This window comes from Melospiza georgiana, chromosome 21, assembly GCF_028018845.1.
Source record: "Melospiza georgiana isolate bMelGeo1 chromosome 21, bMelGeo1.pri, whole genome shotgun sequence".
Lineage (NCBI taxonomy): Eukaryota > Metazoa > Chordata > Aves > Passeriformes > Passerellidae > Melospiza > Melospiza georgiana.
In genome coordinates, this window is record NC_080450.1 from 7,416,745 (window position 1) to 7,429,622 (window position 12,878).

The 12,878-nt window shown below is 38.1% G+C and overlaps 1 protein-coding gene across 1 annotated transcript in view; it reads right to left on the minus strand.

The window, feature by feature from the left end:
• TBCD (tubulin folding cofactor D) overlaps positions 1 to 12,878 on the minus strand; it is a 122,504-nt gene that overhangs the window by 24,298 nt on the left and 85,328 nt on the right. Inside the window, exons 24-30 of the mRNA XM_058038844.1 lie at positions 12,244 to 12,275; positions 9,948 to 10,010; positions 9,451 to 9,527; positions 7,195 to 7,276; positions 3,458 to 3,576; positions 2,616 to 2,707; positions 1,604 to 1,744 (exon numbers count right to left, since the gene is read on the minus strand). Of these exons, the coding sequence (XP_057894827.1) occupies positions 1,604 to 1,744; positions 2,616 to 2,707; positions 3,458 to 3,576; positions 7,195 to 7,276; positions 9,451 to 9,527; positions 9,948 to 10,010; positions 12,244 to 12,275 (606 nt within the window). The remainder of the gene's footprint in view (positions 1 to 1,603; positions 1,745 to 2,615; positions 2,708 to 3,457; positions 3,577 to 7,194; positions 7,277 to 9,450; positions 9,528 to 9,947; positions 10,011 to 12,243; positions 12,276 to 12,878) is intronic.

A 12,878-nucleotide genomic window follows, 5' to 3' on the forward strand; every position in this document is an offset into this window, starting at 1 on the left:
GAGAAAGAATCCCCCTTCCCCCTCTGATTTACATGTTTCTTAACTTGATTGTGGCTGGAATTGCCCAAAGAAGCTCAAAAACAAAAAGTATCTGGTGCTCAAAGCACTTTTGAATCTGAATGCACATCTCTGTGCCCTGAGATAATTTATGCAGCTGCCAGACAGGTCAAATACAGGTATTTTACCACTTCATTACCATACACAAACACTATCATCCACAGCTAAAAACAAGACTGATTCTTCATATCTAAAATAATCACCCAAGGCTGATTCTTCATCTCTAAAAGCAAAATATATCTCCACATTACAAATTGAAATTATGGATTCAGACAATAAAATTAAGCAGCCTTTTCAAAACCAGCACTTTACTCAAAATCAACTGCTAATAAATAAAAGACAAATAAAATTACTCTATCACATTCATTTACAGAGTTCATGGCTTCTCTCTACTGAGTGTTACTGCTCTGAGGCTTCTACACAGCATCAAAAGTATTTTAAATCTGCAGATACTGGGCTTGTTCCTGAATTAGGATAATTTAATGTTTTTTATTAACAAGTACCACTTCAGGCTGGGCATATTTTGCTCATAAATAGGTGCAGCAAAGCACCCTGACAGGAGAATGTTTGGTTTGTAACATCCATATTCCTATGCTGTGTAATTCTACAGGATGAAGAATTCTACAGTTCATGAATAACATGAACTCTTCATGATCCACTCAAAGCTGGCAGGAAATTCCAATCAGTAAATGCTGACACATGCCCAGTTGAAGTTTTGGAAATGAAACACAAACCCAAAGAAGGACATGAGCCTGTACAGTCAGGAATTTTGAAATTTGAAATCTGCCTTTCGAGATCACTGTCACTGAGGGAATACAGAGCATTCAGAGGAATGCAATGTCACACACTGAATCTTCTTTGTATATTCGGGGGACCTTGAAGACTGAGGAATGCCATGAAAATAAGACTGCTACAGACTTAATATTACTAAAATCTTATTAATCTTATTAAGTTACTAAATTTATTAATCCACTTCTGTTACAGATTTCCCATCAGCAGAAGTATTCCTATAGATTTATGATTTATTCTTGCAGCATCATATCTGAAATCAGTGAAACTCTAAACTCACAAAAGATTTGGTGATGCTGCAGCACAATTGAGAGTTTTTATCCCTCTCAACACGTTATGCAGCTGCTCCCTCTCCTGGCAAAAAATCCCCACAAACAGCAACGTGCAGCAGGAGAGATCGGGCAGGACCAAATGTGTTGTCTCAAATAAAGAGAAGTAATGTTTTAAATCCCTACTTTGCAACTGAATACATTCCTGGTATTCACTAAAAGGAATTAATGTCACCCACAGAACCAGAAAAAGGCTTAAATTCAGTTTTGAACATATCAGTCCCCATATTCCAAATTTTTGAGGAAGGACAACAAAACTTGTCAGCCTCACCTTTCATCTTCCACTTCTCTTCCTGCCGTGCATTCCTAATTCCTACCTAGGCTCAAATCTCCAAAATCTCAAATCTCCAAGAGCTTGGAGCTCTTGTTTCTAAGAGGTTTTAACACCACATCAGCTTTTCATTGGCCTGGATTTGGCCCCACCTTACCATCCTCCAACGTCCCCCCGGCTGTCGGTGGTGTAGTCGGTGACCCCGGTGAGCAGCGTGGCATAAATCTGATCAACATTATCCCTGCACACAAACTCCTGCTGGGATCCATCTCCCTTCACTCCCACTGTCTGGCAAACCCTGCAAAAAAAGAGGAAAAAAAAGGGATGGGAGGCAATTAAGAGCAAGCTTTGTTATGTTGGTTAATTAAATTCACACCACCTGTAATGTCCACTGCAGATGGAATGAGGAATATTTCTGTGCTGAATTTGACATGAGGAGTTCTGAGCAGTGTTTGGGTTCAAAGGAACACTGGAAAAGTTAGGATCTCAGCAGGGAATTAGGTTGCTTTACTTCCTTTACTTGTTTTTTCACATTAAACTCTCCTTTAAAATGCAGAGAAAATCAAAGTACTCCAAAAAGCTTTCACACCTATAACACTACAAAAATGAACTTGCTTCAGTATCTGTCAGTCCCTGAACTCTCCTTAAAATAAAGTCACCAAAAAGAGCAAAAGGCCAACACAATGTGAATTGAACCTGATATTAAACTTATTTACCTTGAAGACACAGGGTTTCTAGCAGTGTAACAGTTTAGGAGCATAAAATATTAATGTATACCATTAACTGCTCTGTGACATTCAACATAGAAAATATTGCTTTAAAAAAAAGGCACCATTTCTTTAAATCAATTCAATCTTTTTAAGATTGTAGAAAAACATATATTCTTCCTCCTCAGTAAAGCTCATTAAATTGCAGCCCATGAGAAAAGCAAACATTAAAATACACTCTAGGTAGTCAGTTAACTGATAAAAACCTGACAGCACTATCAGAGCTGAAGTCCATAGTCAGGTGTGTGGTAATTCCCTGAATTAAAAATAAACTGAGTAATGGATATGCAGTCAAGATGTGTGTAAGTGATTTTAAGACTCATGCTCCCAGCTCTCAGCAGAATGGAGAAAACTTCTACAGAAAGATTTAAAATTAGACACAAGCAGGGATGAGAAACATACTTTGCAATTGCTATTAAGGCATCTCTCCTGGCTTCAGCAAAGCTCACATCTTCAGGGGAAATTACTGTAACTTTTTTTAGACCTTCCAAAACCTGAAAAAATACAAAGATTGAGATATATAAACCCAAATCATTTTTTACTATGTTAAATTTAGATATCATAGCAAAATGAGTTCAATCCTGTATGAAGGAACCAAGCAGGCAGCAGAGTTTGGATTGTCACCAGGAGAGGCCTGTAAGGTTTTACACATCACCAGAGTATTACTCAGAAATTCAGATGTATTTCTATCAGTTCTTGTTTATGGGAACAATACATATAAAAAAAATGTGAACAACAGGCTAAGTTTGCATTTTGTCTGGGGCAGGGTAACCTTACAGAAACACCACTTCTATTTTGTGGAATTGTGCCTAAGGCCAAAAAGGCCTCTGCTCTCTGCTGCAGGTTTTTACATCCTCAAGGCACTTAGATATAAGTTTCTACTAAAAGCTAAAATCTATTTTCTAAATCTACACTTCTATTTCACTTTGTGGCTTCAAATCTCAGTTTCTCCAGGGGTTTCAGTTCAATCCCTGTAGCAAATCTCTCTTCCCTCCTCTCTTCTCTCCTCCCTTGGACCAATATTCCATAGCAAAGGGTTAATTCAACCTCTGGCTTTCCATTCACACCACTAAAGCAGGAATAAACATTAATTATCAGAAACTATGGCAAGCTCAACTCCTGATGATTTTCTGTGCATTAGCATTCAAACCCCTTTGACAAAGACCTTTAATTATGATCATTATTATTAATTTGATTACTGTCACAGGTTTCACTCATTCATTACAATGATCCTGTTTTCTCACCTGCTGGAGCCTGCCCTTCAGCAGAAATCTTGGAAGGGCCCCAAGAGCTCGTGAAAAGCCACAACGAATCATTTCCTCTGAGTTCTGTAGTTCTGAAACGTACTGTGTCACCAGCTCATCTGGAAAAAATACAATTGCAGAGTGAAAAGCAACCACCACATCATTAAAATTTCATATTTGGCTAAGGAAAGAAAATAAGGAAAAGATCCCCGAAACAAAGCAGCAGGAAAATTTTGTAATTTGTAAAACTAAAATGTTGAATATCTTAATTTTCCACAGGAAAAGGATAAAAATTTTAAGACATTCACTTTTACATGAATGAATTCATATTTTCTGTATAAACATCTGACTTTATATTAAGCCTATTACTTCAGAGAGAGAAAAGACAAACTTCCCAAAGATTTATCAAGTTTTAGACATCCAACTAATAAGTATAAGCACAAATTTCTGGCTAAGCACAGGGGAGCAAGTTCTTTTTATATTTATAGTCTCCATTTACTATCACTGGATAAGTGTTCTGTGTTAGGCAGGAGACCCCCAGGTTTGTAAATACCAGTTATTTTAACAGTTTTCCCTCAGAAAACTCCTGACTGGAGTCCTGTTCTAGCACACACACAGATCATACATAAGCAGTAAGATGATTTCAGATCATTTTTCATAAATGAAGTTGGGTGTTTTGGAGGGGAAAGCTCAGGAAGAAATTCCACCTTTGGTTCTGTGTGCTGGCACAGGACACAGTGGGGACAGTGACCCTACAAACAGCAGCAGAGTCAAAAGGCACAAGAATAAACACAGAATAAACCCAGCAGGGCTGGAAAAAAGAGCCTCAGCAAACATGTAAAGTGATAGCAAGGAGAAAATGAGGGTGCAGGAAAAAATAAAAGAGGAAAAATTAGGAACAGGTTCACATTGCTGCTGCAGCCTTATCTCATACCTACAGCCAATACTTCCTTTACCCAATTTTTCACATTAAACTCTCCTGTAAAATGCAGAGAAAACCAAAGTACTCCAGAAAAGCTTCTCCAAGCCAGCTGCAATAAACACAGCTCTGATTCAGACAGGAGCAAGGTGGTCTTATCAATCCCCTTACTGCACAGACACTTTTCAATCCTCCAAGAAAAAGAACCAGAGATCCTGGGAAGATTACATAATTGTCCCAGTGCTTACTGTAATCTAAGGTTTGAATGGTTGAGCAATATTTGCTAGAGGAAGAAAGAAGAATTGCCATAAGAAACTCCCCATTCATCATAATTCATGGCTGTTTTTTTAAACCCCAATGCAATGGACAGGCCCCAGCTTGTCCCTCCCATCAGCAGCCCAGCTCCCTGGCCAGAGGTGAGCAACACCTCCAGATAAGCACATTTATTTAAAACATTCCAAACCACCAGGGTGTTAGGAGTCCTGAGGCCAAGGAAGATGCAGTGTTTGCTGTGACAGCAAGAAGATCTTGAACAGTGAGGCTGGGACAGTCTCCACTCTGAGTGATGGAAATTTAAGATTGACATTTTAGCCAAATGACACAGCAATGAGCAAAAACAGCTCTTTACTTATAACCACTCAGTAATTATGGTGCAAAGTGTAATGCAAATGTTAATATTCCTCTAAGAGCCTTCAGCTTCATAAACCAACAGGGCCCATGAAGTGCCTACAATATTAATTCCACACAACCCATCCTGAAAGGATATTAAAAGAGAAAGTCAGCAAAACCAAACCAGAACACACTAAGACAGGAAAACACTAAGAGAAGGTCAAAACAAACAGAAGCAAAAGCAGTGATTCAATAAAACTGCAGCCTTATAAGGACAGATTCAGAATGTCAAACTGCTAAGGCACCCTTGATTGGTGTTTTCATTTTAATCATCAAGCCACAGTGAAACTCGGGTTAAATTTTACCAAAAATGTTTGGGTTCTTTTCCCCTAATGCCCTTGATCATGTCCAGACCTGCTTTAACTGATTTATCTAAGGCACCTGCCCTGTGCTGAATGTCTCCTGCACTGCAGCTTCCACTCATACCCACATCCATCACACACTCTGGAAGGACTTTTACTACTGGATTTCAATCCCACAACAGACAGGTATGAAATTTGTAAGTTTTATGGGTACAGAGATAAAATACACTTTTTTTGGTTTGTTTTTTTAAAAGATTCTTGAATATGTAATGCCACTTCTGTTATCATCTGTGGAGCAGGGTCCAGTGCAGCCAAGACCAAATAAAAGGGTACTCAAGATGGAGCTGACCAGAGAGTTTTCTAGAACAGAAAAAATGTCATTTCACAATTCTACTTCAGAAATCCCATGAGAAATTTTATCTGTGTCTACAAAGTTGCCCTAATTGTATCCCTAGACCATCACAGTCACATTGCCATGGTCCCTCCAAGCACAAGGCAGATGAAAAATAAACCTCAAATCCAAGAAAAAAACATGATGATTCTAAATGAATAAAGCAAGAACATCTGCAGCCTGTACTTCCAGCAGGTCCCTTCTCCTTCCTGACCTGGGCACCTGCCTGAGTTCTGCAGTCCACTTTCACAGAAACTTGAAACTTCATCCTTACATTAAATTTGCCCTATCACCTTTTCAACTCATTTTTAGTTTGTTTGCTTTGACTCAGCATTGCCTCCTCCTGCCCAGCACGTTCTGGTTTTACACATGAACCTTTCCTGAGCTTGTGGGGATTTTATCTGCCTTGGGACCAGATCACATCTTCCCATGCTGCCCACAAAGAACCTGGCAGGCACGGCCAAACTCCAGCAGGGAAAGGGCCATTTTAGGGTTTGGGTTTGTTTGGGGTTTTTTTGACAAAAAATGTAAAGATTTAGCACTATATAAAGTATTTTCAAATCAAAATAGACTGCTTTTATAGTTCAGCCCTAATGTCTTTGGGGCATGGACTGTATGTAAATACATATGTGATCAATATCAACATAATTTTGGGAACAACTCTGAGACAAATAAATAATAGGTATTTTGTTACCTGATTTAATAATGGCAAAAAATAGAAAAAGAAATCAATATTTTATGAAGTATATTAAGTTCGCTGTCATATTTAGAAAATCAAAAATATAAATGTTGTTATTCTTAAAATATTTATCTGTACAATCCAGCAATTTGTCTCTGATGGACATTGAACAATCTGATCCTTGAAAGGAAGACGGGTACAAGAAAAGCAGCATAAATAAAGTATAAAAGCAGTATAAACAAAGATGCTGATTCATCCAGCCCTAAGAGAAGTTTAAGCCTCCTCCTGTACTGCTGATCCCAACACAAACACATGAGCTCTCACATGCACATTTACCAGAACTCTGGCTGTCCTTTTCTATCCCTTTCTTATCCCTTAGCAACTCCCCTGAAAATCAGCCATGATCTCTGGCAGAGTTTATTAAAATAGGATGGGGAAAAGATTCACTCCGTTAAATTTTAGGATTTTAGAAATGCATAATCTTTGTTTTTTTGTTTCACAGTATGGAACAGAAAAGCAACATAAATTTGCCTCATTATTGTGGTACCTTCTGCTCACCTCCAGTCTAAAGCCAGCATTTATGGAGGAAATGAGACATTTCCTACACTTCCAGTTGTCATTTTTCAGGCAACTTTCAGCAGTCAGTTATTTTTTCCTGATGAATTTTAAGCTGTTTTAAAACCAGTGCTGCCCCTCCTTGTTCTGTACAATCCCTCCAAAGTGCAAGTTTTGTCCAGCCCAGCACTCTTTGCCTCTGTGTTTAACATGAATCATTACCCTGCAGAGCTGGATCAGCTTCTCCCCTCTCGTTGATGTAAAATTCATTGCACAGAGCAGCCAGTGCAGACACTGCAGACTCCTGCAACAAAGGCACAGAAATGCATTTACTCACCTCATATCTTAGAATTTTTAAGGAAAAATAAAGTAGATTTAAAAATAAAAAATTCTTTTCAGATACTGGCATTTTCTTTCTTATTATTTCTTCCCAATACTGGTTTAGTAAGGAAACTTATGTAAGGAAAAAACAGATTTTCATCTTATTCCTTCAATATGACCAGTAAGATAAATTAGCATTTAAAACAAGAACAGTAATGTATGAAATGTATTTTCAGATCAGATGAAAGACCTCCAGGATGACACAGCATCACAAAACACCCAAGTCATTAGTTCATCTTATTTCATATATATCCATATACTGATATCAGATTGATAAGAAACAAACCCTATTTCCCCAGGGAGCTACAGCAAGGAAACACAGGAAAGAAAATGGGCTGAAGGTTATAAAAAAAAAAGCCCAAACATCCAGGATCACAGGCTTTGTGTCCTAATGTTAATTGGCTTAGAAAAGGATCATGGTTGTGTATCATAACTGAGCCTCCTCATTCTTGGAGAAGTTTCCGTTACTGATACAGAACAAAAAATAACTCAGCTGCTATTTCAGAAAGCACAGAATAGAATATGTAACAGAATAGAATTTAATAGAATACACAATAGAAGGAATTTATGGCTGAATTATACTTTTCAGCTGATAATGTTACCCAAAATTATAATAAATTTGAAAGCACACAAAAGTTGCATTGTTCACTTCATGTTAACAGCAACAATACCTATTAACACTCATGTTCTCCAGGTACAAGAAATCTCAGCTGTAACACAGAAATCCTGCCCAGCTGATTCATTCTGCCCTCAAAGACACCTCAGACAAGTTCTCCATGCAAAATCAAGGACTTGAAAGAAAACCAGTACTCACCTAAACAATATTGTAACTACCACAGGGATAATAGTAACAAAATATACAGAATTATCCAATTGCTGCAGATCAGGGACCTTTAAAGGCCAAATTATCCAACCTCTGCCATGGGCAGGGATGCCTGGGATCAGACCAGATTGCTCAGATATTTCACTTTCTAAATGAAATGTTTTTCACCTTAAATGTATGAAGTTAAATTGGAAGAGAATACCGTATGTCAGGAAAAAAAGATATTACTTTTCAAAATCTTAACCATTGCCTTTACAATTATTTCTCTCTAAAACAGAAGCAGAAATTAGTGAGAATTGCCATTTACTAAATACACTTTGTTTGGCTTTAAGTGATGTTTACCAAACAAGTTAAAATTCCCTACAGCCTATAATTAATTCTTTTAAGCTTCTGGTTTAGAAGTTCCAGTTATAAGACATACCAGCACTTTGAATAAATTGTTAACGCCAAAAGATTATCCTAAGAATTCAAATTTCTTTTTTAAATTTCCTTCAGTGATTTGGATACAACTCCATTCTTCTCTGTGTCCTGTCCCAATGAAAGCTTGAAAAGATGAGGTGTGAGATACCTGAAATGTCTTTTTATCTTATTACTAACACCTAACACAATGAACAGAGTGTGTTAAATTCAGATTGCCTGAAAGCTCTAGCAGGGCAGACAGAAATTGCCTTTATAATTCAGCAGAGATCAAACTGCCATGGGATTTCTTGGGAAAATTAAGGTGAATAACTGCAGGTGTTAAGATGATGTAAATAAAACAGAATGAGACACATCCATCAATGGATTTAATATTCACAATCAGAGCAGTCTGAGAGCACAGAAAAAGGACTTGCAGCAGAGTTTAATGGAAAATTTAAGCTCCTTGTCCTGAGTAGCTCTGGTAACTCACAGCAATGCTCACAGAGTACCTGTGGACATCATCCAGAGCATTTTTTACTCTCACAAGAGTTCTCTGAAATCACATATATTATAGGTACACCAAACAGAAGGAAAACACTCTCTAAATAAAACTACAGAGCAGCTTCCAGCACATCAGCCTGTCCAGAGGTACAGACAGGAACAACCTTTGGGATAACTGCTCAAGTATTAATCAGAAAGGTCCACTGGAACCTTGAGGAATTCAAAATACACTTTTAAAATACCACTTCTCACACATCTAAGAAACATGCATTCAAGAACCAATAAGATCCCATGGATAATACACCAAAGGAAAGCAAAAGAATTTCTAATTTTGTATTTAATGTGACCACATGAAGGAGGAGAAATTGTTGTACCTTTATGTGCTGTCGTGCAGCACTGGAAACAAGAGTGAGATGTCTTAGGCTGTCATTGATCAACCACTGCCAACCACCTGCAACAGCAAGGAACACAAACAGCTTTAACTTTTCTTACTTTCTGAACTTCAATATTCTCCATTTAATTTTTCCATAGACCAGCAATTACACAGATCAACCTGTGTCCTTGGTTTTCCAAAGTAAGCAAGGCTGTGATTCCCAGTAGAGCTGCTCCAGTCTGGATTACCATGTCCACAGTGAGCACCCATGCCTGCTGATGCTGAGTACTGCACATTTTATTTATTGTCAACAGCTAAAAACCAAATCTTCAAATTCCATCAGCATCTGCGGCAGTATTTGTCTCTTTTTGGGTTTTTTTTTTTTTTAATGTGTTAGACCACCCAACCCCATTAATTTTGAAAAGCATAATTTCTTAATACTTTAATTTAGTGAGTAGTTACCACAAGTCACTAAAGGTTATTTAAAATATGACTTACTGATTATTGGATCTCCTCTAAATGGCATTTTTGATAGTGACAACTTCTCAATTAAAGTGCAGACTGTAAGAAAATAAGTTTGATAACAAGATCAATACCCCCCAGTAAAGAGAAATTGTAGCAATGTTGAAGAGACAACCACAGGAAGTTACATTAGCATTACTTTTAAATTGAAGACTATTTGCTAAAAGATATTCAAACTAAGTGAAATTAAAAACTGGAAGGAAATTACATTTGTACAAAAATCACAGTGATGCAGTAACTGTCCTCTGACATGAGTTAGTCCCATCATTCCTGCAAATCCCTTGTTTGGGGGGATGTTTTCTCTCTCTGCCATTCAAGGTGTGCACACACAAATATCAGCCACTTTTTTTTGTTATACAGCCCAGAAATGGCAGTGCAGCATCAGTGAAAATAAACCAACTGAGACAGGGATAATACTACAGCCACTAAAAACTATTCAAATATACATGACAGGTTTTCCTACCTCTTATTGACATTGTTTTTGAACCTCCAAGGAGTGGCATTTGTGCACTGCACACAGCTGGGAGCTATGAAACTGGATGCAACTTTATTTCCTTTGATACTTGGAATATATGAGCACATCATTTTCATAATAAAGCCCTTATTATTTTTAATCTATGAAATTAGAGTTGTACTGCTTACAAACCCACTTTGAGAATTGTACTTTTTAAAAGATTTGGAGGATTTTTTGGGGAATGGAAATTAGCACAGTAAACACTGCAAATTTAATCTATGAACTTATTAAAGTTGTAATGCTTACAAACCTACTTTGAGAATTGTATTTTTTTAAAGGTTTTCAGGTTGTTTTCAGGAATGGAGGTAAACACTGCAAATTTAATCTATGAACTTAGGACTGTTCTAATGTTTACAAACCCACTTTGAGAACTGCATTTTTTTTTAACGTTTTGAGGGTTTTTTGGGGAATGGAGATTAACACAGTAAACACTGCAAATTTTCTGTCCAACAGATTGTATTGCTCAAATGAAAACTCAGCAATTGGGGAATACCATTATCTTTCATCTCCTAGGGTTCAGTTCAAATAAATGAGATTGGTCCAGCTCCAGGTCACTGCCTGGAGTTGGTGGAGAGGAGGGAAAGCACAGAAGAAGGTGCAATATAAAGTAATGCCATTGTTTTGTTTTCCTCTCCTCCCACAACCTGATTTTTGACTCTTCCTCTGGGCTCTCTACACAGCTCATCACCTCCATTTATAATCAACTTACTGGGCTCCAAATCTACTCCTGAACTCACTCCTCACCATGGCAACGCCACACAGAATCCTCTCAGAACTGTGTGTCAGCTTCTCTGAGCTAATATTTATTCACAGACAAGTGCAATGTGACTAAACCCAAGTCTCTTGGGGTTCCTCCTCAGCTCTCTGCACTTCTTTGTGCTCTGTTGTGGTTGAGACCATCATCTTCATTAGACATGCAGGCAATTTGTGGAACATTTTCAATTCTTCTCTCTTTCCACCTACACACTTGTATCATGCCAAAATGCTGCCATTTGTATTTCTCCAAAACCATGAAATGTTCAGCTGCTTAAAAGCTAAAACATCACAAAAAACCTATTCCTTCAGCTTGCTTTTTGTGTCAAATCTCACTCAAATCCTCCTTTTCTTCCACCTCAGTGCTGGAGCTCTTTCACCCATGAGGTCTGGATGGTTTCAGATCTTCCAAGCTGGATCTGCTCTGCAGCACTTCCTTCATTCAGCTCACAAGCAGGAAACATCATTTCCTCATCCACCCAGGCTACCTCTTCCTGCAACACCCTTCCTTTTTTCAGCTTATAACAATCGTCCAAATCCATCTTTTCTGTGGTGCCACACTCCCCACAGACTGTTGTTTATATGGTCTTTGTGCTTCACTTCTGTGCACACATATGTTATGATAAAATCATGATTTCCACCATGGCATCTGTCTAAAAGTGCAGACTATATCTCTTCTGGAGAGAAACTGAAAATTGGAAATTCTGGAGAGAAATTGGAGTAAATCACAGATGGAAGACAGTTCAATCCTTAAAAATCTTCACTGTGCAACAGCAGAAGGACACAGTGAGACACAGAGCCCAGAACCATCTCCAGCTCTTACACAAAGTTATTCCAAGTGCATTGGTTATTCCAAATTGGCCTCCAAAGTTCATCTTTTCTTAATTACTGTGCAACTTTACTTACACATTCAACACAACACATGCAAAACAAACTGGAAACACATCAACATCCAAATTCCTCAGGGCACCTCAGGTGCTGTCCCAGCCCAGCTGTGGTACTTACCAGCTGGTCTCATCAGCTCTCCACCTAAACCCCTGCAAAGCAGAAACAGCCTTCAGAGAACAACCCACCACAGGCAACCTGTGTACACTGCCCATAGTGAGGCAAAAAGCACCTCAAAACCATTTCAGAATGAAAGCAGAGCACAAAATACCCAGAGTTTTGTGTTTGATCAACTCTGCTTCCTTCTAAATCAACTTTTCTTGACTTCAGCATGATTTATACAAACCTCCCCTAAATATTAAGGTTTCTTCCTGCAAAAATGCACTCCCAGTCTTCCTAATCTTTAATGTGAATAATAAAAAGACTGCCAAGTTCATTTTGCTTTTCATTTGCTTCAGGAACATTCCAAACCCATGAGACTGGCCAAAGGACTTTCCAGTCATACAGACTCTACCAGCTTCTGATTTCCACAAATGAAAAGGAAAAATGAAAATGAAAAGGAACTATGTGCAAGTTTTAAATAAAATCATCATCTCTGTAAAACTAAGAAGAAACTTCCCTTCCCAGTTCCCATTTTGACATATGTTAACTGGTTTCCTCTCCTGGTGAGATTTACCACCCTTCTCCTTTCCTGCTCAAGCCTCCTCCCAGGTGATTTTGTGTTTATCACCACATGAAACACACCAGAAAAGGGA